Genomic DNA, 27,713 nt, shown 5'->3' with positions numbered 1-27,713 from the left:
TCTTCAACAGTCAGGTATAGCAGTAGACTCTATAAACAGTAGACTCTACTAAACAGTAGAAGAGTTGAGAAATTTTGTAAATGCATAGAAATTCTAGTTAAATTTGTGAACTACACTTTTTTAGCCGTACCTACTGTCAGTAACACAAGTATCTTTGAATCTATATGACTCCAGGAATGAGAATATATTTCACAGTGTACTGCTTAAATTTAAAATTATTGGTTCATAACTTATTGGTGATTTTTATATATATATATATAAGGTTTATTGATTTGGGACTTTTTTAACTATATAGCAGTTGGGTGGGCTAAAACTTTAGTGTATTTATAAAGACCTCAAAGCATCAAAGCTTTTATTTTTTACTGACTCTTTCTTCTAAAAAATAATATTTAATGTATAGTAGCACAGGAAATAGTGACAACACCTTGAACTACAGAAAAAATGTAAGTCTAGGAAGAAAAGCTTCCAAAAAAGTAGCCTGGGTTGAGCTGCATTTCAGCTTAGTATACTATATAATTTTTCTCTGAATTTAAAAACTGGCAGTTGCCCCTCAATTTTATGAAGCTGTGACTCTGCCCTCTAAAGCCTTGGTAAAGAAGACTAATAGAAATACTTGGCACATGTTGGTTACCTAAGGGAATAATAGAACTATTTGCTGTAGTCGTTTGGCAAAAGGACATAAACATATGGCTTTGGTTTATATTCAGCACTGCCAGTTGTGCAAAGTTGTATGGATGAAGTATACAACAGCAGTGACAACTCAGAAATCAGAAGTGAGAATCAAAATAAATCATCCTCATTACAAAGCTATTCAAGCTTGCCTCTGATCTAAGGCTTATTTTGTCTCTGCATATTTTCAAGTAGTGAATTCAATATAAAAATATCTACTTCTCACAAACGGATACACCATTCAATCACAGTATAAAATGCCAAATTGTTGATGATTTATATGTGTTATAAACATGGTCTAAAGTTTACATTTAGTAAATGTACTTATTTTAATTCCCAAGAAATTCATCGAGCTGAACCAATTATTTCCATGTCATTCAACTTTTGCCTAAAGAAATCAGACATAGCTTTGAGCAAGCTAAAACAAAATTTTCAAAAATAAAGATGCGATGACTCCTTGGTTAAGAATAGTCAAAATCACCAAAAAAGGCATAATTTTAGTGATAGTCTTTAGGAATATATTTCTAAATATTTTTTGTTTCTGGTCATCAACATATTAAAAAAAAAAAAAGAAAGAAAAAAAAAGAAGAGCAAGAAACTTTAACCATATTGCAAACAATGTTCTTAAAAAAGAATTGCATTTGGATTCTGGATTATTTTTATGGCCAGAAATGACAATACATAACTTTATCTAGAAACTGTTATTTTTGTTCTCTGCATTTCTTTTTCTCACTATACTTCTCACCGTCAGTGTGAGATTAGTAGTTCATATTAAAAATGTTATCATAGACTAAGAGAAAGATTTAGTCAGCACACATATAGACATACAGACAAATAATGATCTGCTCTTCTGGGCAGGCTATAGGAAATCTTGCTGTCAGATTTATTAATTTTTTTTTTCTCTATGACTTTATTCTCTTTTTATGTGGTAAAATCTCACATGAGTTAGTGAAAAGAAATATCAAATTATGAGTATCAAAACCACTGAAAATCTTGCTCTGAGGGTTTTACTGTAGGGAGAATTATTTACTCTAGGGACAAGTACACAGTGTCCTGTCACCTTGGGACACAGTATAGCACAGTCCTGTTCATTGTCCTTAGCAGAATCTGACTTCATCTTTGAAGTTTGTGGCTTGTGTTGGAGAATGGATTGAAAAAGGATTTGTGTGCTTTAAAAATCAGGGAGGTTTTTCTTCTGACTGAGTTCACTAAGCTTGTGACAGATATAGCTCTTGTCTCAATACTAACTTCGGCAATTCACAAATTAAAAAGAGTAGAGAAAAGTGATTCTTTTTCCAGACCTCTCAAAATCAGGCAAATTTTGTCCTAGTGAAATGATTCCCTGAATTTAATTTTGAAAATCAGGTATAACATCAAGTCAGAAAGTCACAGTGCAATGATAAAGCTTATACTCCTTATCTCTAGATGAACTGGGGATTTCTATTCCTCTAACTAGTTATGCAAAAGGAAACAGACTGACACTCCAGCAGTGTGAAACTCACTCCAGGAAAGCCATGCTTGTGTGAAGAGTACAATGGAAATTACAAACTGCATAGCTCTTACACGAGCTCTTTCCAGGAGATGCATTTCACTTTTACCTATGTCAGCAGCACTGGCTTCCCTAAGCCATAGTTTATTTCACAGTAACGTACTGTAAAACTATCCTACTCAGATAGTAGTGTCAATTCAGTTTCTGAAATTCAAAATAAAAAATGTGCAAATAAATTGAAATAGTTGCTACTATTATTATTGTCATTATTATAATTTATTGCACATGCCCTATTTTCAGCTGTTAGTCATATTCTTGGATCCTATTATAACATCAGTACACGCACATGTGCACAGACAGACTCCAGGCACACAAAAAGCCAAACTCAGAGCCAAATCCTGATTCTCTCACTCAGGGAAGTATTTCCAGGTGCTGCTCTTGAGTCTGCTAACTGCAGTGGGATGGTACAAACAAAAGAACTGCCATTTTGTTCCTGCAGCCAGGAACTCTGAAATAGTTTGCTCAGAAAGTATGATTGCTGCTATTGCACCAGTAAATTAATCTGGAGAAACATGAATATCCTGTAGCAGTTAAAAAGTAAATTTTTACAGTTTCAGCCAAGCAGAATTTGGGGTACTGTCAGTGACTCCAGTCAGTTCTCTGTGATCTAGTTATTGACTTATGCTTACGTCTCAATCAACATTGAAGGAAAAGTGGAAGAAAGATCAGAATGAAATTCACAAAGTCAGGCAGAGGGCATTCATTAACCTCTGGGGATTTGCTGGAACATGTTTTCAGAAAATAATTCAACATCAATATCTTCAGTAAATTTTGAGATCACAGAAATGGGATATAAGTGAAGCAGAAAAAGTATTTATTTCTTAGCCTACTTGCTTAATGATTTGGGACTGCAGAGCTGCTGCACCACTGTCCTTGTGTTTCTGACTGTGTATTTCCCACTAATTCCTTCAGAGTCGATTAGCTAGCTTCAACTAATTTTGAAAAGAAAATGTTTAGATGAGTTTAAAATCCATCAAATGAGAGAATCTAGGTATAAAACACAAAGATTAAGTGGACTTAGTTCCACTATTCACTCGCCATTATTTTTGTAAAGCTTGCCCTTAAAAATTATGGGACTATAACCTCCAATAAAATTTTCCTGGCACACATTCCATTATCCCCATGGTCCTGATGGCTAAAAAAAATTAGCAGTGAGATATTGTGTGAGGATTTTATGCAGACATGACCATTCTGTTTACCCCTTATGGATTCTTGACTCAAGACAACACATGTAGTGTGAGGGAGGGTGATCATCCCCTGGCCTTGACAGCATGAAGCACTTTCCAGAATCCATCCAACCTTTACAGTCACAACAGTAATGATACATGTCTCAAATTAACACCCCCATAACAAGTACCTGTAAAAATACTGGCTAGAATTTCTCAGAATTTAATCCTTTTGTTGTTCCATGGGTGATTTGAAAGTTTGAATGCTTCTTGCTGACCATCCTTTGATATAATTTCATGTAAAATTATCACTGTGTAGATGAAAAACAGAAGTGAGGCTCTTCATTCACTTTGTATCAGTATCAGGCAGTCTCTAAAAGGACTACCAAAATCCAAAGATAAGACATTTAAATTTTGAGCAAGAGAAGGGTTTTTATTTGCTGACACAGTTACTTCTGTATTTCAAGCTAATGCACAGGGCTATTTTTTAAGTTAAGGTATCTTTTGTGCAATACAGGCATGATGATTATTTTGATATGTATATGCACCAGGCTAAACTGTCTTATAAATTATAGGTTTGAGTTGATAAAAAGATATCTCATAGTGTGAAACTTTTTCAAGGAAAGAAAATCAATTGAAAAATCACCTGCATTGATTTTGTCATTGGTTTTCACTCTTTGTGCAGTTTTTAAATATTCATCACAATGCAACCTGCTGTTTAGACCAAAGTAACTGCTGTTCAGTAGAAGCAGTGAGCACTTTTTGTTTCATAATTAAAAGAGCAGCACTGTGATTGGTGTGGTATTTATTATGAAATGATGACAAAGGAGTACCAGTGGTTTTAATAGTTTTAGCTTACAGGAGCTGTTGTTAATTTTTTCTGTAGAGTTGCAGGTGAAATAATGCACAGTGGATAAATAGTCTATATTGGTTTAACTGAACATAATATATAGTGTGTTCTGGAGTTGTTTGTCTCAATAGACTATAGTAATCAAAAGTAATGAACCTATTATGTGCAGGACCTTGGAGAGCATAGAATGGCAGTAAAAGTGTGGCACATAAAAGGTTTATTAAAGGAAATTAAAGTCCATCATTGCCACACCTGCTCCCCTATTATAAGTCTATGGCAGGTCAGTGCCTTCAATCACAACTCAGCATCAGAGAACAGAGCCATGTTTCCCATTACCATTGCAGTCACATTGCAAAAACTCGTTCTCCAGCTTTTAAGGATAGTAACAAGTAAAGGCTGACATCAGCCCCACTACATAAACAGAAGCTCTTCATGTTTTTCCTTGCTAATAATCAATATCAGATGTAAATTTAAACAGAGAAAAGGTATAATTGTGTGCATTTCCATCAGTTTATATTTTCATTTCAGACATCACTAACCTGTGTTCTAGAATTAAACTTCTTCAAGTCCATGAATACCCTTTTCAAATGTTTGTGTTCTCTCTTTCAAATTGCTATTTTGATTCCAATATCTGCTCATAATATTCAAACATATACAAAAACAAATAAACCCCAGGAAATTAGAGAAATGTTTTTTATCCCCTAGAAAGGCTGACTTTACTCTTTATTTCTCAGGTCAATTTTGTAATATTCTGCAATGTTCTTTCAGATAAGACTTTTGAAACATCTCAGTAATCTGAGTCATATTGAGCTAAAAATAAAGCACACTCAGATCTTCAGACTCTATAAATGGAAAGAGGCACAAACAGGACTTCTTGCATCATTCCTCAGTTCAGTGCAGTTCAGCAGATCCTCAGAAAGAAAAAGTGAAATAATTGACAGGATCTTCTGTTGACATCAGTATTTATCTTGTGACATTTTTCAGGGAGAGATGCCTGGCAACTTCTGGTCTCCATATCTACCTATCACCCAACACAGTTTCATAAATCAGATGCTGGTGTCTGCAAACTGATCTGCAGAAGCCCATGGGAGTTGCTTTGTCTACAATATATTTATCATCACCATTTTACAAACAGGGAAACTGAGATTCAAGTAAACACAGATAGCAAGCTTCCTTCAGAGACTGCAGAAAAATTCCATAGTTCCCAAAATTTTGCTTAGAAAAAATTCCTGGTGATAGAGTCTTTCTTATGTATAAAGCGTTACTTTTAGAAAGGAGTTTGCCTCCCTGGACATGGTCAAAATTGCACTGTTGTACAATCTGCTATATGTCACTGCAGTTCTCCACACCACAACATGAAATCTTAATCCCTTTGAATTTCAGGGGTTTGCAATAAAATCCCTGGATTGAAAGCCTACCCCTATAATTATGTGTCTGGGCCACATCCAAGACCAGAAGGTGCATATTTCCAGTTTGGGTTTAGATGTAGCCAAAAGTGTAGTGAGAACAGCTGATCTTGAATGGATTCTCTTATTTCAGTTAGAAAACTTATGACATCAGCTGACTTCTGCGGGGTTCTGGGGTTTTTGATTGTTTGGTTTGGTTTTATTTAATATAAAATACAAATATGGACACTAGATTCTCCAAAAAAATCTCCTGTAAATCCATAACTCACTGTCTCTTCAAGAAAAACTTCTTAAAAAAGTAGTTGATTAAGTGTTGAAGAATTTCAAAGCTGTTTATGTGTCGTTATGCATTGTCAAGCAGGAAGGTTTCATGTCTTAAGGACGAAGTAGTCAGAAATGCAGGTTCCAACATAGCTATGGAGCTATGCCTCAGTTACAATGAAAATGCAGAGTTCCTGCAGTCACGGCAGCTTTCTGGGACCTTTTGTTTCAGGAGGTGGATGCTGAAAGCAGCACTCATGCAGCATTACTCTTTCTAACCTTATGCCTTCAGCTAACACCTGTAGACCTCATCATTAAACCTTACAGAGTCACTCATAACTATCACTTTATTAAACAAATCTGCATCATTATAGGTATCTCCTCGGTATTTACTAGATATTCACAGATGGCTTTTTATCTCTTTGACAAGATTAATAAGGCATGATTATTCTTTTTTTTCCTATTACTGTCTGGCCTTTGGAAATGTGAAAAAAAGTATTGGAGTGTTGTTTTTATTTTTTTTTCTCAATGGCAAAAGGTATGAATTAAAGACCTTGTGTTAATATTGCAGATGGATGCAGATGGGGAAAATAAAAAGCTGCGCACACGCTCCAAAGGAACCAAGGGTGAGTTAGCAAGCACACGCCATGACCCTGTGCCCAGAACACCATGAAATATCATAGTTCCTGTGCACAGCCCTTAATGTGCACTGAGAGACTCTGGAGCTTCCTTACGGCTGCTTTTTTTAATCAGGGCAGGACACAGACTGCTGGCATTAAGAGGCACAATGTTATTAGCTATGGTATAAAGAAAAGCCAAAAAAAATCTACTGATGCTATTTTCTTTGAGTTATTTTTCAAAGACGATAAAGGCTAGACTTTTTATTATCCAAAAGAAGCAAACAAAACCACCACCACCATCAACAACCAAAAAACCCCACAAACCAAAAAAACCCGCACAAAACCAAAAAACCCAAAATGATTTTCCGCAGTGAGTTGAGTTGACAACATTTAATGGATGCTTTAAAAAATTGTATATCAAAACTTTGTCTCATCCACCTGAATGTTTTTTCTGTCTATTGCCATTAATTATCTATAAAATAGCTGAGTAAATGGTCCAGAGGTAAATTTTCTTTAATCAAAAGCTGCAGGTGTATGTGGGAGAAGAGAATCCTGTGGGGTTTTTTGAAGCATTGGTGCTCATGTTTCATTTGCAAAGTTATGACATAGTTGTATTTCCCAGATATTACTCCCTTTTTGTAAGGAACAGATGGAAATGCAGTACAGAGAGATAAACAGGCCCTTAATGATCTCAACATCTGGAAAACATGACTGACTAGCAGTACAGCCCTTCCAGGAAAATAACTTTTTATTTTAATTCATAACAGTTTTTGTGACTCTTGATAACAAGTGAAAAATGGATATACTTAAAAATAAATGTAAAAGTTTTGCCTACCCTGTGAACATTTTTGCTTATGACTGTTTTCAGAGGCACAAAGCACCCATCCTTCACTCTAATTTTAATGAGAATTGTTGATTCTAAATACTGTCAAAACGGACTACTTCTATTGTTGTCCCAATTCACTAATTTGAATTGTTAATATTGTGTCTTTAGGTTCAAGTTATGGTCAGAATGAAAGATTAGAGTGATTTGGCGTTAATTCTCTATTTTCAAATGATCAAAGGGGCAAAAAGTGCTAAACTCCACTGAGGAAAAGACAGAGGAAAAGCGTTGAAGTACTGCAGACTGACTGCATATAAGGGGATAAATACAGAGAAACCTTTCTAAAAGCCATTATCATTGTCATATCAAAACTTTGATGCAACCCTCACTGGTGATCTATGAAATTAATATAAAATTCATATATATTTCAAAAGTACCCAACAGAGAACTTGGAAAGTCTCTGATTAGGGAAGTTATTCACACCCCAGCATTAGGGCATGTCTTCTCTGTTGGTCAGGACTGTGAGTTAATAGAGTTTGGCTGGCAGAGCAAACTTCAGTTGTAGTTAACAGGGGTTTCATACCCGTTCACTCAAAAGGTTAATAACACAATTTTAAAACTTATGGGATTTTTTTTCTTCATATTTTTATACATGTACATACACCCTTATAGCAATTAACATATCAAGAACATTTTCCCCAGAAGTGGAAACAACAAAAATTGCCTCTGCCCTATGAGTAATCCTTAGAGACACCTGTTGGCCTTGTCAATATGCTGTATACTCCTGTGTGGGCAGGAATTTGTAAACACCAGCCTTTGGAATCCCCAAACTGATTTTAAATTCTGGAAATTAGAGAATTTGCATTCTATTTTCAGGAAAAACAAGGGTCTTTTCTTTACTTTTATTTCCATTATTTTCCTTATTGTTCCGCTGAACATCATACTCCAGGTTTCATGCATCCTAAAATAACTGTGACAATTACACCTTCATTCAGCATTTGTCACTAGTAGCTACAATCCTGTGGTTAGCATGAAATAACCACCTGTGTTTTGATAGCCACTCCTCTGTCATTACAGATAGGCAGGTGCAAGGCTGCAGAAAGCACAAATCTGGAAGTGTAAACTAATTAATTCTTTCCTGCTTTTATTAACAGTTCAAGTGGACTCCATAGCTCAAGAGCTCAGGTAAGAACTTACATAGTTTATTTTTGCAGTTTTATTTTCTTATGATATTGACAATTTTATACCACTGCTACTGCCATAAAATAATCAAGCAAATGCATTTTGTAAAGCTGTAGCATAGATCTGAAAAACAATAATTTATGCAGATTCACTTTTTAGATATACAAAAAACTGAAGCAAAATGTTAACAGTAATTATGCAAGCATAATCAAACGTAATGTGAAGTGGCCAGGATTCTGGTATGTTGTCTTTATTTTCAGCCTGTGTCAGGGCACACAACAAAATAATTTCTGGTGAATGTTCAGCTCTTCAGTCTTCTTGTTCCTGTCATATACGTTACAGCATTTCAATATCTGAACATTCCAAAATATATTAATATATTTTACTAGATGGCTTTTATAAAACTGGTCTGGATACCCCTGAAAATTCTAAACGCAGTAATGGCTCATTCTTCCTTAAGTATTTGTTGAGATTTCATAATTTATGGAACCAGCAGGGAGTATTTCTCAAGCTCCCACAAAGAATGTCAACCCACTCAAAAACACAAACTACAGCAGGATATTTCAGATTTCAAATGTCTAGTAATTTTCAACATAACTACTTTAATTTACCTATGCATGCACCCAATCCTAATAACTGATCCAAAATCTTAGATTAAACTCTGGAAAGACTGGCAGATTATTCTGTACCAGTTCTTCAAGAAAGAAAACATTTAGAGGTACCTACAAATTCCTGGAGTTATTAATCAGAATTAGAATTCACTACAGCTTCAGTGTAAATACTGAAAAAAAAAATCTTTGGAGTTTTTTGTAAATTAACTTATATTCCCTACACTCACTTTTCATCACGTTACTGGGCTGCTTGCTTAATCACAGCAGGCATCCAAAATATGTGCTTGTGGGTTCATCCATCTTGGGAACAGAAACATCATTGTGTGATTTATTTGATCAACCAAAAGTGCCCAATCTCTTAAAATAGGACATGAAATATTTTCAGGAAGTTATTTGCAGTGAAGACATACAATATTTTAAGGTTTTGTTTTATAATAAAACTGAGGAAATTATAAGCTTCTTATAGCTACTCCATGAACAGAAGTGTAGGCTAACTTTTTGGATAAATTATTCATGGTGAGTCACTCATTCAGCTCTGCTGTGAATCTCATTTTTTTGTATGGCTTCAGTTTCCTGAGATTTAGTGCTTCTCCTTTTTTCCTCTGTGCATCGCTAATTTATGCACCAGAAGGATGCATTAATCCGTAGAGGCAGCCATCCAAAAAAAGGGATGGTCCATGTGTTCCTAAGAGAAAAATGTTTGAAAAATAGAGGATGTGCAAGTTTCTGCAACATCAGGGAAGCTGTGATTTATGTATTATCGATTGCTATAGTTTTTCCCCAAGCAAATTTATTTCACTCTTGAAACACATACTGTCTTAGGAAGTACTGTGCAGCAGATCACTCTGTCAGAGATGTGGACCTCCTCCATAAGGAAACATATATTGGTTTAAAACAGTGAGCTAAACAGCACAGAAAAGCATTATCCATCCCTTAACTTGGCATTTATCATTTCTGCTGTACCAAATTCCATGTTGGGTATCTCCACGGTCAAGTGACTGGCACACAAGTCAGGTGATCAACTTTTATGGATCTACTTGTCCATGAAAAGGTAGAGGGAGAGAGGCAGGGACTGCTCTTTGGAAATGCAGCCATTGGACTGCATCCCTGTTAGTCATACCCATGTTATTGTGGGAAAACTATTGAACATTCCTCAAGAATTAAAGACTGAAATAGTCTGTTGTGTTCCCTGGATACAGATATTAGAACCACTGTCTTTTCTGACCAAGGTTCTAAATGCTGTGTTGGCTGAGAAATTTAAATCCATGCTTAATTAATTTCCCCTTTTCCCCTGGCTTATCCTATCTGACAAAGCACTTTTGCACTCCTTATTGAGTTTCTGTTACGAAGTGCCTTGGGATACTTCTACATGAAAGACACTACATAAGCTTACATGCTCATTTTGTATTATTATTAATTTCATAACATTGATTGGTTCTAGAGCATTTGTTAGCCTTTTCTTATTCTGTAACTTGTGTTTCACAAAAGTAGAGAATAAAATAAATGAAAAGCAAAACAAAGAGTTTCAACCACCAATTAGATTCAATAAAGCATGAAAAATTCTCTCTTCTAAATTTCAGGCATTAAAATCTTAATAGAATTCAATGCCAAAAAGTCTCTTGATTTAAAGAAAGCGAAGGTTTCACTAAGAAAACTGGCTAATGTTGCTGTTATCATCCATCTTCTCCTGAAAGATAAGACCACCTTTCTGCATAAACTTGTATATTTTTAGAAAGATATTATCATAAGAGACAACCTGGGTTTTAGAATTTTTTTTCCTTAGTAAAATAACTAAAACTTCTCCTACACTGCACTGAATTTTCAGAGAAAAGACTTTGCTTCCAGGTATACACAATGATCTATGTATCAAACTTCCATTTATTTCATATAACTATATGCCCTAAGGAATCCCTTAGTAAAACTTTCAGTAAAATAGAAAGAATTTTCTTTACACATGAACACTATAATATTTCTGTGTTACTAGTTCAAATTTATTAGGGTTATTTTAACAGTATCTACTGTAGGTGCTGTAGTGTTGAAGCATAGTACACTAAACTTAGTAAGTCTTTCAAAACAGATCTGTCACTCCTTGAAGTCCTGATCATTTATATGTTAACGACATGATTTAATTTTTTATTTAGGAATGTACTGCTGTGGTGTTTCCACTGGTAGCTAAGCTACCTTAAAAAAAGATGATTCTTTTAAACACAAGCTAAACACAGCAAATAACAATGTGTGGTAGAAGAGAGTGTTGAAGCTGGAAGATCTCTGTTCCATACATTCAAGTTTGAATCTGACACATTTTGGGCATAGAAGCTCTGTTGTATCCATCTTCTGTGAGAAGCAGAATGAAGAGGTCTTCTCTTAGACAGTTTTGTCATGGACCACTGAAAGGACCAGGACCTTCAGCTGTGTTCAGGATTAGAATGGAAACCAAAGTAAAGTGAGGAATATTGGAGTGATGTATTCTCATTACTGTGTTTTATTTAACAGATGGGATACAGTACAATGAACCATCTGTAGGTTATGGAGTGGCATCTGGGTCAGACCAAGGAAGAGCAAATTGGATTGATCCAAGCACAGAATTGCAAAAGAATAGATGGGTTTGGCTAAATCCATGTCTGAATAGAAGGGGTACCTTTTCTGAGTTAGATACAGGTGAAACCAAGTGGTTTGGGCTTCTGTCACTGATGATTAATGTAGAGTCCACAAGGTGCTTCAAATCATGGAGAACAGCATAGGTGTTTGGTGGGAATAGTTACACTTCCCCTTACTTTCTGCACTGTTGCATGTCTTCTTCAAAAGTAAGGAAAATTACATTTTTTTATCTGGAGCTCTTGTTCCAGGGGTTGTGAGACACTTCAGATATTCAGAGAAGTTGAACTGTTCATTGTGAATGTACAGAGTTATGAGTATCTTGAATACTTTAGCAGAGGGAGGACTAACTGAGCAGAGCTATCTGGATGTCTCCTTGTTAGAAGTAGTAACTGGACAATTCACTCTTTTGTGGCTGTCTTTTGATTAGTAGGGTTAGAAACCAGCAAAACAACCCTGCAAGCAATGGAACTGAAGTATCTGGGAAAGTCTGTGTTACTAAAATATATTCCTGTAATGAAGAGGTACATTAATATACTGTTGTATATGACAACATTCTAAAAACCACTTAACTAACTGGTAGTTTTTCCTTATTCTAAATTGCCAAATGTTTTCCTGATTTCCTTTAAGAATGATTAAATTGAACATATTCAATTATAACTGAGCTCTGTTTCAACCAGTAATAACATGAAGGTAGAGATTTTGGTAGATAAAAGAGAGCTGGCTGGTCAGGAAATGCTCATGGCATGAAAGAAAAGGCCTGTTCATGCCTAGCTGCATTTAGAAAGGACTGATTGGCAACTCTTTTTCTGAACTTTATAAAGTAAGCAAATTTTTTTAAGAAGTATTTGTGAAAAAAAAAGCAGTAGTATGGCAGATGACTGGAGAAAGAGGTGAAAGAGGTACTCAGATGATGGAAGAACTGAGCACATGAAGAAAAATCACATAAAAAGGCTCCAAGGTGTTCCTTAGTAAGAATTGAGATTATGGTTGATTTGTGTAGCTATCACCTTCACAGTGGTGTTATCCCACAGCATTGCTTAGAAATGAGACAGCGACTGAGAAATCTGTTTGTTCCTAGCTGGCATCTGGAAAACCTGTCAGGTTTGTCCTTTGGGCTTGGCTTCTGTTTCCACAGGAGTTGGTCAGAGACTGATTTTCTGGAAACTGCTGTGGAAAAGCACGTTTGACATAATCCTGAATAAGCACATTTGGAACAGAAACTGAGGTGGACTCTTGCATTTCCTGGTGTCTCATCTGTCTCCACTGGCAGAAAGTGTGGGACCCTTGCAGTCATTAATGTGCTTTGCTGAAACAAATTGTAAGTCTGAATTCAAACAAATTGGTAGTAAATGTTAAATGAAGATGGTCAGTAGTTATAGCTACTGCCAGACATGTCTGAGCTTCACAGAAAGTCTTTTATTTGCAATTGAAGATTGGATGTTGACAGCATACACTTTCAGCCCTCCTCCCCAGGGCTCCCCATGCTGGTAACTGGCTGGGGCAGAGCTGTGCCACCTTGGCATTAAGGTATTTCTCCATGACATTTTGGATTAAGCATTCCACTTGAGTCAAAATTCTGCATCATGCTGTTTCTATTGATAACTGATCTTCAGTTAAACAATGGACATTAACCTTAAGAGTAGCTATTCCCAAGATCTGTTAACAGAATGAGTTAGAGTATCTCCTGCTTGCTCTTTAGCTTGGAAAAGGAGCTTCCTTCCTGCCCTAGCCATTGTAGAAATTGAAATGGTTATGGGGTGCTGAAAATATTAACCTCTGTCTCTTACCACATGATTTCTGGTACAAGCAAGTCTGTCATGTTATTATGAATCATGCTTTCTTAAATTCCCATTAAAACTTGTTCATTTACTATTCTTTTCTGACAACATTGTTAGGTTCCTTAGGAACTTTATCTGATGTGCTAGACCTTACTCTCCTCAAAGAATCTGTTGAAATCTATGTTTTACACTAAACAAAAATGGTTTTGTAGTTGATGTTTGATAGAAAACATTGAACGGTCAAGCATAAACATTGAACAATCACTATGTGGTGCCATTTACTGCAAGGCAAAGGTAAGTATATGGTCACAGTATATTGTCACAGTCACAGTAGTGACAAAAATAGTGTTAGAACTCACCTATCCTTATTATGTCCTGCATGTCAATATAGTAATCATAACTAAAAAAAAATCAAGCATTAATGAAAATTGTAATGGCAATCAAGTTTATAGTCCATCATGTTTAAGTTCCTCCCTTGTTTCCTCCTTCACCTCCCAGCTGCCCTCTAATTAGCCATCAAACTGTGAAATTTACAGAGCTGTCATCCCTCCTCTCCCTTCACTCTGCCTCTCCACCTTGTTTCTTTTCCTCCTTTCCTTTTCCTAGAGTTTGAATTAGTTGATGGACCCCAGGCTTTTGGCTTTTTTACAGCACCAGATGCTTTCATAGTTCAGAACCAAGTTATTCTTTCAGTACTGTTAAACCAGTAACCAAGACAACAATTAACAGCAAGAAACACAGAAAGAAAGTCAAAATTCAAACATCTCTAAGTTTTCTTCTTTCAATAGTCATGTGACTGGTTTAAGGCCTACATGAAATGTTTGCAACTTGTCTATAGAGAAGACCAGCTTTTTTTTTTTTTCACTCTTATTAAAATGTCACTTTGAATGTAAAGTAATAAGGTAATAAGAACCACTGTTCTGTTTCAGCAAATGATAACATGGTTCTGGGTGACCACAAGTAATGACTTTTAAGATTTTGCAGGTAACCTTGGGGTTCATAGTTCTTTGACTTAAATAATGAGTGAACTGTTCTGAATAACCACTAAGATGGTTGAAATAAGAGCTCTGTCTCATAATTCTTTTGAGAAAACTGTGGTTGGAGCTGTTAATTATTCTTAATAATTTGCTTAATTCCTGTGCATGTTCAGACCTTTTGACGTGCGTACTGTGATCTCTACCTTTTCTTCCTGGATTTATTTAGAACTTTTAGAGACAGCATTTCATGTTCAGATTTCTATTTTACCTTGCTTCAGTTGATACTTTATGTGCATTTGCTTTATAGGTGACTTTTATAGCTCTGTTTAACAACAACTGCATTAGATGTATTTCTAGCATATTATAGGCCTCTTTTGATGTCTACTATGTTATTTCTAGCCAAAATTCACAATCTCAGTGTCTCCTTTCTCTTCGCTATTATATTTGATTGTGGTTTTACATTTTTTTACTTAAAGCCTCCATTTAACATTAAAAAGGGTAATTATAATTTAGTTTCAATTTATGTTTTTCTGTAAGAGGTTTTTTGTAATATATGTCAAATCCACATCATTTTATTGTGGCTGCTATATTGAGATAGTTATTTTCAGGTTTTTCTACCTGAGAGCTAGTTGTATCTTAGAATACTCCCTGCCTTGGAGTAAAATTTTTATGCTTTATGCTATTTAATATATTACACGAGTCCCTGTCTTCCCCATCACAACTTCTGTGCTTATCAGCACATAGTAAATGTTATCCTCCTAAACCTACACAGAAATTTAGGGTTGCATATGCCTTCATGCCTTCTGCTGCCTGACAGAATGCATCAGAACATTACAGCCCCAAATGTTCGTTTCCTCTTATGGCAGATCTTTTCCCTGTAGATGACCACAAGCCACACAGAGATGGAAATGCCAACCCATAACTTCTGCCTCATATATATCAATCATGAGTTAAATATTATGGTTAGCTGAATTGCTGCCTCTGACTGATGTCAAGGGTTGATTCAGCCAAGCAAAAGTGAGCAGAAACAGACTGTGTACAGCCTGGAGAAAGCAAGGAAAGGGAAAGAATGCAGCCATGGGCCATGGGACCTCCTGCTACATTAAAGGGAGGTCCTGGCTGCTGACAATGAATTGCTTACAGCCCCATTCTCTGTTGGCAAAAAAAAAAAAAAAAACAAAACCCAAAACCACAAAGCTGATTTTTACTTTTTTTTTAACCAGTCTGTAGTTACCAATATGCTTTTTATTTAAGCATTTACTGGCGCTAGCAGGCTGACCACTCGTGTGCAAGGCTTTCTGGATGCAAAGGTTGTGTGGATGATCTGTAGATTTGCCTAGAAACTTAATCCATTCTAAGCCAAATTCTTGGCCTGGGTCCCACTGGAATTTATTGACCTACTGAACCTGGACAGATTGAGTGAGTAAATGAAAAAGAGGCTAGGGAGGCTGGATTTGGCCCAGATCTTGGGCATTCATTCATATTACTGAGTTTAAGAACTTCTTGAGCTCCACAAATAATAACTAAATTTTCTCTATACTGGCTCTTACTAAAAAGAACTTACCTGTGAGAAAAGGGTCCAGCCATACAACTTGAACCATGCTGAGTTCTTCATTTATGGAATGAAGAAGTTATCCATTTCCTTGACATGGTATTTCAAATTGAGGTTTTATATGCAATATTTTTCATAAGACCTGAATATTCTTAAGATCCTACAAGCTTATTAAATAAAAACAAGAAAATAATAGAAGTTAAATCCTTGCTGTCTTTCTATGAGTTGCCTTTCCTTTCTGGAGAATCCTGACAAAATAATAAAATAAGCCAAATAAAAAAAGTATTTGTTTGAAAAGATAAATAAAAAGCATTTCATTAACATCTTGCAGCCTGGAATTTTTGTCCACAGAGGAAGGAGCTTGAGGCATGGGTGAATTTCACCATAACACCACGTCGTTTTCCTCTGTTACTGCTGACTTACCATTGTTCCACTGTTTTTACATGTGTCTTTGCATTTGCTCAATCATTTCACAGTCCAGTTGTTCTTTTTGGTCAGGTGGCCTGTAACATTCAGTTTACTGCCTGAAACATCTCCAAGCTCAGTACATAATGACTCAACACCATTACCCATTTCTCCCCAGCTTCTTCTTATGGGGTCTAATAAATCCTCTTTTACCAACAAGGCTATGACAGTTCCTTTTCTTTCCTTATATGTCTTTTTAAAATAAAATACATCTTTTAATATCTTGCTCTAGCCAGCTTTCAGTTATGATACCATATTTCCTCCACATTATTATCTGTCCAGTTCTGCTCCTTTTTTCTAGCTAAACCTTCCATTTGTGTATATAGAAGACATTTAATACTCCCAAGTTACTGATCTTGTTTTCCTTTATATTAGTGTTCATAAATAAAAATTTCCCTTTTATCTTTTCCCCATCTATATCTCATGTCCATTCCTTTCATCTTGGTACAGCCCTGGACTGAACTTTTCACAACTCTGGCATTTTAGAAAAAAAAAAAGAGCATTGCATAAAACTTCCATGGTTGTAGAAGGTTCTTTAACCCTGGAATGGTTGTTACAGGGCACAGGAACAGCCTCTGTCCTTTTCACAGGTACAACTTGTAAGCCAAGTGTGTAAGCTACAAAGGGATTTTTGCGTGTTCTGTATGTTGTTTAAAAATTGGAATCAGTCAGATTCTCTTTAGTTACCATTGGAGTAAGTCTTTCAAGTTCTAAGTTTCATTTCAGTCCCTTCTATTTGTCCAAATGAGGAGCAATTTTCTCCAATAAATTTTATTGGTCTATGTTCTTACCATTTTAATGCTTTAAAAGGTTGATGGAAGAAAATGCTTTTTACCTGATGAATTCTTTCACAAATATATTTTTGAGGAGTTTCCAGCTGGAATACTTTTCTATATTTTCTCATCTCCTAGTCTGAATCAGTAAAATACAATGCACTCAGTCATGGACTCCAAATGTTATAAATTATTGAAATAATCCTGTAGCTTGGTTAATTCTATAAAATAGAAGAAACCATTAATGCCAATAACTTGTCCTCTAGATGAGCAGTTGGGGCAAATATATGTTTAACTTCTTGTCAGTGATGAGAACTCAGTGGTACTTTCCAGGACTAGCCTTCAAAATTTATCTGTAAATCTCATATAGAGTTAACAAATGTACTTCCTTAATATTTTCACCTAAGTCCATAACTTTTTATTTGCATGTTTGGATAATTTTAGCAATTGAAAAAATTATTGAAAACAGCTAGAAAGAAAACTGTTGTTTTCCGATTTAACTTGGTCTTGGACTACTGATGAATTTTAGCTCAAACCTTGATGGCAATTTTCTCAGCTGCCAAAGTCTTACTTCTTGAGGTTCTTCAGATAGTCGATGCGTGGCTACCAATAGCTTGCAAATCAAACAGTTTTTTCAGGCAGTCCCATCACCAGACAGTTTACAAATCTTACTTTTACTTATTTTAAGTAGGTAGGTTGGTGATTTCTTTTATCCCTTGCTGCATCATATTCCACTATTCAGGGATGAATTCATGGACTTACAAAACCTCTGTAAGCATAGTTTCATGTTGTGTTGAGTAGAAAGATGTTTGGAGATGGAAAATTAATTGCAGGATGGAACATCAGAACACAGTGCAGTAGAAATCCTAACATAATGAATTAACATTTTTATTAATCCATGCAGCAGACAAAAGAGGAGGTACTGAAAGACAAATCCTTCTGAGATTGAGAGCTGAGGGGTAGACAAATAGATTGAAGTCATTACAGCCTTTTCTTAACTGGCATTCTCACTAATGAAAAGCATCACATCAAGTATCTTTTTTAAAAAATATAAAAGGAATGGGTCAAGAAATCCTTCTTTGTTACACAAGTAGTTTTCTTTATATGCTTTGAGAGAATTTTCTCCATTTTAAATCCACCAAATATATGGATTTTATAGTGGGATAGAGTAAGCAGAATTACTGTTTAGGTATAATTCTTTCCAGGTGTCTATAAACCTTGTAAATTTAGTGTTCATGATCCAAAATGATGCATTTTTTTTTCTTTCTTTTAAATACATTCAAATATATATAATTTTAAACATATATATTTATATTTATATGTATATATATGTGTGTGTGTGTGTGTGTGTGTGTGTGTGTATAATCCATGACCAATCTATGTGTTTTAAAGTCTTTTGTATCTAGTTTTCTGAATTTGGAAAGATTCTGGATTCTGGAATTTGGAAAGAATTTGGAAAAATTCTTGCAGACCCGACTGGTGCTGTGGATTTTCAGACTTTGCATGGAGACTCCGACTTCTTGAAACTGTTACTACCATCTTTCTATCTGTTATCCTGTTTAGAGAAACCGATCTGACAACACTTGCACTCTCACTGAGCTACAAGATTTACATACACTCTTCACAAACAATGAGAGTTAATTTAGAAAGTGGAATATTAATCTATTTTAAGATGAAGACAAACCACTGAGTCATAGCAACACTCTCCCTTCTCACTCATCTTCTTTCTGTATCCAGTGCTAGTAAATTCTCCTAATCATCATCAGTTTAGGAGGAACTCAAAGTTATTCTGTGATTTTAGGTGATCAGATATTTTCACTGCTGTAGGCTTGTGCTGAAGAATTAGACACAATCCAGTTAATCTGTGGTTTAGAGAAAAAACTGATATAAAAGAGAGACTAAGAATGGGGAGATGTTCAAAATTTATCTTCCTTAGATACTTCTGATTCTTAAACTTCTTAGAAGAAAGCCCAACTATGACAGACACTTATATGCTACTGCTTCATTTTGAGGGGCAAGTGTCCCTGAATTTTGAAATACCAACTCTTCTTTCCTGTAAGTAAAATGTAGTATTTGACTACATTGTCTTAGGGCATCTCAAAGTTACATAAAAAAAACCTAATTAAGGTCTAAAGCATCTGGCAATATCTTTAACCACAATATGATTAAGGAGTAGTTAGACTTACCTTCTCTGCGACAATACTAGTGTGAAGTTAAATGCTTCTGCATATCAGAAGATGCTGTCTCCATTCTAATTCAGTAATTAGGCAGTCAAAACCCAATTCATGTCATGAATTTAAAATTATTTTCTCCACAACTAAGAAGTTTCACTAAGTTTTCTTGCACAAACTTGCATAAAGTATGGGATCCTTACATAGTAGTAGAAAATTAATGTAAGTGCCTTAATATTCAAAAGCATTTATTTTCTCTCTTGAATCTAAGAAGTGTACATGAGATGCGGTGTGTTCTGGTCTCATTATTTTACACGGCATGCATTACAGGCATTATTAAACACCAGTTTTCAGGCTGAATGTATCTCTAGTTTTACCAACTATGGCAATTCTTTGCTCTGTTTTCATGCTTTGCCAATCTGCAGACTACTGTGAATAAGAAAAAATATCCTCAGAGGTCTGGAAGTCTTGCCAGCAGATTAACTACAACAAATCCTTCCTGGCTATAAAGTGGTTAAAGGACAGGTTGAAGGCTTGACAAACACATCACTTAGATGAACCAATTACAAAAAAAAAAAAAACACACACACAAAAAAAAAAAAACCAAAACAAACAAACAAAAAAAAAAACTAAACCAAAGTTTTTAAAAAAACTTTTATGTGTTTAGGACTGCTTAAGACATCTCTCCTTCTTCTGAGACATTTTTTTGTGGTGGGAATCCAATGGGCTGTACTGACTGTGTCTGCAGTATGTGATCTGAAAAGAAATAAAGAGAATGGCCCATTAAATTCTCCCAAAATATATTTAGCTATGAAATATCTATGAGGATTTATCTTGGGACTTTTTTCAATATATCCAGCCAGGCCCTAAATGTAATAGATTTTAAACTCTTGACTCACACTATGATAATTGACATAAGACAGGTTTGGTAACTGAATCATTGATTTAAAAAAGATATAATAAAAACTTTGCTCGTTCTAGATAATACAGTCATGATTTTTTACCCATAAAATTTAAGCACAGTTAAACTGGGAAAAAAAACCCAACTATGTATTGGCTTTGGGCTCATAACAAAAAGAGCTTCTCCTGTTTTATGAGCCTTGGATTACCAAATAACCTTGACAGCTGAATCAGTGTTCCATGACAACAAGCAGGCCATTGATAAATAGCAACAAAACTATTAGATGTTGAATTTAAGAGATGAGTAATAGAGAAGCTAAATTATAGGTTTACCACTTGACAAAGTACAGCTTGACAAATCAGTGATAACCTACATGTGAGTTTATGTATGAATGCATACAAGGAAAATGGAGAAATAGAAACTTTTAAAGACAAAGGTGAATCAGCATGACATGAATTTTAAAAAGGCATAAATATATTCTTTTCATAGTACTGGAACTCCTGTTTTCCATTATCAAATCCCTAGTAAATCATGTGAACTTGAAAAAGCTGCCACTTTTGATTTTTTTCTAGTTTTATTTAAATTTTTCATTTTCAGCACTGTAAGATAGAAAAGGCGAGGAATTTCGGATATGTGACAGAACTTTAACTGGTTCCTGCAAACTAATAGATTCCAATTAAAACTCAAAACCAGCAGTTTAAGGGAACATCAGCAAAAGCAAGAGCTGAAAAATCTCTTCCTGGAGAATGGAGAGCAGTTTGAATTTCCTAGAAAATAAGGAACAGCTATGTCTGTCAACTTCCTGTAATCATTCCTGTGTCAGGAACGATTTTACTAAAAGTTGAATCTTCTGTATTTTGAAAAAAATTATGGGACCTATGGAGAAAATGTGGATGAGTGACAGCTCATGTACAGAAAAACATATAGTAAGGACAAGCTAACGCATCATATTCTTTCATAGAGGAGAAATTTTCCTACATGACCAAGGTGCTCCCAGAAGATCTGTGGGCCTCCTGTCCCAGCTTTGATGCAGCAGCTTTTGATTTACTGCTGTGAACTGTGGAGGTTCTGTCAGGTGGGATTCCTGTGCTCTCCCTTCCAGAGCAGATCTGCAGGCGGCAGGGGCAGCAGTACCCCCACACTGCTCTTTGCCACGGTCTGCTGACATCTGAGTTTGATTCCCTTTTCCAGCTGTGGTGAAAAACCAACATGTTGAGAAAGTGTTATGCCACTCCCCAGTGTGGGTCATGCAATATTATGTTACTAGAAAAAGACTGTACTCAGTGAGCAAGAATACAGCAACAAATTTATCATATTGTCATGTTTTCCCTTAACTTTAGGTTAGTCAAATCTTGAAAATATCCAGACAAATTACAGGATTAAGGCTGAAGAAATAGATGAAGTTCTGTGACCTGTGTTGTATAGGAGGGCATATTGCATGTTCCAATCGAATCTTCTGTTTCAAAAAGAATCTATTATCTGGTGTAAAAACCAGCTGTAGTTTTGTCAAAGGGTAATTAAACACTGGAAATTCATCATATCCTAAACACTTTCACAGTATCTACTGGAGGTTAACTTGACAAATAAGTGAGAGACGTCAAAAGCAAACCTAGTGAAGGTTTTGGTTGATAAAAATAATTGCGTATTAACAGATTTCAAACTTTTGTCATTTATTCAATTTTCCTGGAACAACACGAGTGGTATGAAATGCCATTCACAAATATGAACTAAGTAACTGTATTTCCTTAGAAACAAGTTATGCATATTTTTTGACACTGCATCCACCTCTGATATCTGTTATATGGGCATTATTTCCAGAGGTACACTGATACTACTGTGATTCTGACCTCTATTATGACATTCAAGTTATCCTCTCTTCATAAATAGAGAAATAACACAGAAGCCATGTTTTATTCAACTACAGCATATGCTTACCATCCCGTATTCCTGGATTCCAGATGCCCATAGCATTTTAGTCTCCAGAAGATCAAGAATATCCAGTGTTTGAGATGTATATGATGAAATTTAACATTCCCCCTAAAATGCAGATCTTTGTATTTACACGTCCTTTATGTTTGCAATGAAGTATTGCCAAAATGGTGTTTAGCCAAAATCAGGGGTTTTTTGTTTTGGTTTTTTTTTATAACAAAAAGCTCAAGTTAGTCGTATGCTTTCATCCAAAACAATCAGAACCTGGGCCAATTTAGTGCACATAAGATACCTTGGAAGGATGAATTTGTGCTGTTGAGCTTGTAAAATGTGTAACCAATAGGAGTTCTCTTCATACATGGCTTTTTCTTGCAAATCTTGCAGCTAAGTCAGTGAGCCAACTGCAAAATCCATCACCTGAGGGCATTGTGCAGATTTGTAATGCATCTTGGGGGTGCCTAAGGTGGAGAAACCATTGAGTGGATTACACAGATCCATATATGCAGCTTTTTCATCTCTGACAGATATAATATGAGCAGTATTATTCGTACTACAAAAAATTCCTTAGTATACTGTGTGAGAGCGAAAAATAAAATCATGTCAAATCACTTACATGAAAAATTATTAAGAAAAGAGTGCTGAAGATTCCAGCCTCTTCAGGGAAGTGTCTTATGTTATACCATCTACATGCCATCGAGTTTTGTACAGTGACAAAGATTTGGCAAAATAACTTCAGAACCAAGTGAATATTCAGATCAATATATGGGGCTATTAGGAGTTGAAAAAAGTATATTAAACCTGCTAAAGATCTTCCTCTCTAAATTCCTGCCATTCTTCCTCCTGTCAGTCATCTGAAAGTTAGGCATCTGAACTGGGTAAGACCTTTCCCAGGGAACAGGTCCCCCTTTTCTCACACAGAAATAGCTTCAAGTGAAATTAATAGCCCTTTGCAGGAACCTTTTTTCATTGTCTTTTCAGAGAACTGAGTAGAGCTGAAACGAGGTCTTTATAGCTGGAGTAAATTAAATTAAACCAGTGCTCAGGACTAATATTGAAAGACAGAACTGTGTTGCACAACATTATCAATGTACAGTGTGTTTCTCACAGGTTTTATGCTGTTGAACTCCATGTGTGTAATTGGATGTTCATACTGATGTAAAGGTTAAGGACCAAAGGCTCAGGGTAACTGGTGGTATAATTTTCCCTATAGCTGTTTTCCTGGATTATCAACACAGGCTAAAATTTTGTTTATCCATTCCTTAAGGCTGTTGGGTTATGGATTTTTTTTTTGTTTTGTCTTACTCTTCATTCCCCTTCTCCCAAAAAGATTTTGGCACCAGTGAAAAGAAGCAAGACTTGCCTGAGGCCTGCACTTTCAGTACCTGAGCTAAAATTAAATATCTGCTAGACATAATTTGCTGAAACTGCAAGTGATTTCCTATTTTGTCAATCCTCACTTTTAGACTTTGAATTAAATTATAGGATGGTGCTATTTTTAAAATAGATTGCTCCTCACTTCTCCCATTTTTTATCTGTCCCTGGCAATTGATCATTGCAGTGCCTACAAATGCTCCATGGCTAAGAAGAGAAAAGCTGAAGATCAGATATCAGCCGTTCCCATCAACAAAAGGAAGTCCCTGTTAATGAAACCCCGCCACTACAGCCCCAGCTTGGAATGCAAAGAGGAAAATGAAGACAGGACAGAGTTACAGGAAGATATCAGTGTCCTCGAAAGCAGCTCAACACCAGGTAGTTGCTTGAACTCCACTTGAACTTGAATTCCACAGGAAGGGAGATTAAAAAACAGTATTTTGAAAAAGGATGCAAGACATGTTTGACTTCTAAGAGAGTTGGAATGGTGCCTTTCTGTCCAGGTTTAATCATCATACTTCCATTTATTTGTATAATAACTTCTCCTGGGGTCCAGTAAATGCCGTGCAGGTCATCCAGAGACAATTACTGCAGCAGGTTGGATATGGAGCAGCATCTTCTTTTCCACTACCTCTGTGAAAGAACAAACTTAAGCCCTACAAACATCCCACACACTTCTGAAGAGCAGATTTTCACTGGAACATATAGAGCTCTTAGGAGGGAAAAATAATGCTTAGCGAAACATTGTTGACTTTAACATTTAGCAAAGCAATTTCATGTGTGTGACTGCTGTGTGTGTTCTGTTTAACACGATTGTTAGACTCAGCACTTTTATACTTGTTATTCCAATACTGGTAAGCCAAACGCATCCAACAATTTATAGTAACTTCTACAATGTGTATGCTGGAAAATATGGACAGGGATGAGGGGGCAGAAAGATATAGCCATAGTATGTTTTGATTACTATTCCTTTCTAATATTTTACATATATATATTCAAGTTGAACAAAAAGTCTGAAACCAAATAGTTTTTTCACATAATTGTCTAAGAATTCCTGCCAAAATAGTTAATCAGACAAGTTAATGAGACAAGCAAGTAGATATCAGTAATATACTGGCAGTCACCTCCACACAGCAAATGTTAAAATAAAAGGAATGCGATCTGGCACTGGGAAATTGGTAATCATAGATAATATGTAAACTGAATGAACTTAAATGTCACTCAGTTACTGGTTGCTATCAAAATTAAAAGATAATTTATTTTCCACTCAGTTTCTTCTTATCAAATGTTTTTGAAGGGCAGGGTGGTCGATTATATAATCTAGGATCCCTTTACAGCAAAAGATTGGACCTAGATGGTCTTTTAAGATCCCTTTCAGACTGGGCTGTGCTATTATTTTATCATGAACTGAGATCAGTTATTTGTGTATTTACCAGTCTAAATTGAAATCCCTTAAAACAAAACAAGCCCCACAAATTTTGTAGATATGATTACTATAAAACACACAGAAGAGGGAGAAGAATGTCTTTCACATTAAAGAGTCAATTCCTGATTCTACTAAAATCAGAGGATGTCTTTGCAGCTCTTCTATAACAGCAAAGTTTTCAGTCATTTGTCACTTGTAAATCTCCTAGGAGGAGATTTTTCCAAAGGTCTGCATCCCATTGCGGTGAAAGCCTAGAAGGTGGCTCCATCTTCAAACAGAACATTAATTAGCAAGGTGATACACAATATCTCTGTCTTTTGAAAGACATTTTTAAGAAAAAATAATCAAGGAAAAAATCCCATACCTCTCAGTGCCTGTTCAGGCTGAAGGGAGTGTTTCTAGCTCCTAACATCAGAAGGGAATCTGCTGGAGTAAGAGTTCCTGTATGGTTCATGTCTTGGGGTTTTGTTATTCTTGTTTTGACTTTTTTTTTTTTAGATGTTTGGATTTTAGCCACATTTTTTGTGTTGATTCAGCCTGGTTCCTGACCATCCAGAGTTGCACTCAGTAGCATCTTTTTTCTTCCCCTTTTTCTGTTCTCTGCACATCTTGAAGAATTTGATGAAGGGAAATTGCTATGATGGGTGTAAAGGTAGACTCTGTGGTACAAACCCAAGTTATTTAACTTTTTTAGGTTAGGTTATTTAACTTTTTTAAAAAAAGGGGCAAGTGTTGGGCCAAATCCATTGATAAAAAAAGTAGGGAAACCATGCCCTTCAGTCAAAACAAAAAATCCCACTTGATTTCGAAAATATTTCTTTGATACCAACATAATATATTCCAACCTGCTTGTTCAGTGATAATGCAACCTACATCTTTTGCATAATTTTTACCAGCTACTAAACAAATTTCAGTGAAAGCATACATTTGGTCTGGGTATGGAGGTACTTGGGATTTCTTAGTGTAATATTGCTCACTTAATTATGAACTCGGGATTCTTTTCAGTTGATCAGTTAATGATTCAGTTCATGGATTGATGCAACTGTAAACTAAGCTGAGTTTTGATTATTTGAAAAGTAAATTTACACCCTGTGGATGTAAAAAGCAGAGCTGGGACAGCTGAACCATGAAGACTGATTCAACAACAAATTTTTAAAGATTGCTTTAAAAATCACTGATTATTTAAGGAACAAAAATTTTTTTTATCATGAACTTGTATTATTTTTCATCTTTCTCACATAAAAATAACTGAAAAAACCTTTTACCATTGAACATTTTGTTTGGTTTGTTTTCTTTTGATGGACAGGAGATTTCTTCCAAGACAGATCTTATTCCTTTTTGAAATTACCCACTGATGGGATTCTGTTATTTTCCAAATGGCAGAAGAGCAAATAATGGAAACCCATGTGACTAAAGTTAGTCATAGAGCCAAATCACCATTCTTACTTGCTGAGATGTGAAAAGATGGCACACTTTGTTCAGAATACTGCAATGTGTGTGGTACTAGACCAGCTGCTAGAAAGTTACATGAAGGTTTGCAGACACTTCTTTAAATACAACTTTATGCACACAGTGCACAAGGCCACCTCTCCCTGTATGAGTCCAATTTTCTGAAGAAGAATAAGAATTAATCAATATTTTCTTTTAACATATAACAAACAGTTGAACCAAACAATTATGTAAACTGGAAATGACCCAAAATGCTAACAGTTTGGCAGCAGTAAAGTGAAATGCATTGTGGTGCACATGTGCATTTTTGTCCCCCTTTTCCCCTCCACAATAATCTGCACTTAATAGGAATATTTTAAACTATGTAGCTAAGCAACAGAGGTAATTGTTGCTTTCTAGAGCTTTTGTTAGGCACTCTAACACAGCCCAAATATGCATAATTAGGTATAATGTCTATAAATCATTATTGTACACATGTGGGTAGTTAAGTGGATTGAGAGAATAGTTCAATGAATTGGACATATTCACTGAAAATGCTTTTTATTTGTTTTCTGTAGTTCATAATACTTTAAAATTATCATAACCCTTTACACTTTCTCTTAATAGCTCACTGTGTTATTGAGAGAAACTTCATTTGCATTTTAGGCTATGCTTAATTTATTATTTAAACCTGGAGTTCTGATTCAGGAAAGGACAGACACATCTTATGAAATAGTCTATGCTTGTTTATTCATCCTCCTTTCTAGGAAGTAAAATGTTAAATTTTTCAGTTTATGTTGAATAGATCCCAACAAAAGAATGTACCCTATAATCAGCATTATTGAAGGGGCTAGTGTTGTGACTAAATTCTTCCCTTCATCCAAAAATGCTTTTAGTTACTATGGCAATATTTACTTGATCCTGGCAAAACCAGTGTTGATTTTAGAGAGATAATTACCAGAAAGGAAGATGATGGAGATGTATTTTTGAGTGTCCTTGTCAGAGGAAATGTTTATAAAAAATTAAATGAGATACAAAAGGCATATTGTCTTCCACACTGACAACCTCTCCTACATGCAGCCTTTATTACCTGCTGGCTGCTGCTTTTCTTCTGAAGAAAGATGTTTATAAAGACAGGATGCATTTCAGTGGTGTCTTTAACAAGTCCTTTATGAGTCTGTACATAACAACCACTTCTGTTTGCCTG

General features: G+C 35.6%; 1 protein-coding gene across 5 annotated transcripts in view; it reads left to right on the top strand.

Annotated features, from left to right (window-relative positions):
- Positions 1-27,713, top strand: part of ST18 (ST18 C2H2C-type zinc finger transcription factor) — a 169,536-nt gene that overhangs the window by 94,954 nt on the left and 46,869 nt on the right. For all 5 annotated transcript variants that reach the window (XM_064706090.1, XM_064706087.1, XM_064706092.1 and 2 more), the window contains 3 exons: positions 6,473-6,527; positions 8,499-8,529; positions 23,840-24,030. In XM_064706090.1, the coding sequence (XP_064562160.1) occupies positions 6,473-6,527; positions 8,499-8,529; positions 23,840-24,030 (277 nt within the window). The remainder of the gene's footprint in view (positions 1-6,472; positions 6,528-8,498; positions 8,530-23,839; positions 24,031-27,713) is intronic.

Source organism: Zonotrichia leucophrys, chromosome 2 (assembly GCF_028769735.1).
Source record: "Zonotrichia leucophrys gambelii isolate GWCS_2022_RI chromosome 2, RI_Zleu_2.0, whole genome shotgun sequence".
Classification (NCBI taxonomy): domain Eukaryota; kingdom Metazoa; phylum Chordata; class Aves; order Passeriformes; family Passerellidae; genus Zonotrichia; species Zonotrichia leucophrys.
The sequence above is the reverse complement of the archived record's forward strand: the minus strand, read 5'-3'. Positions and strand labels throughout refer to the sequence as shown.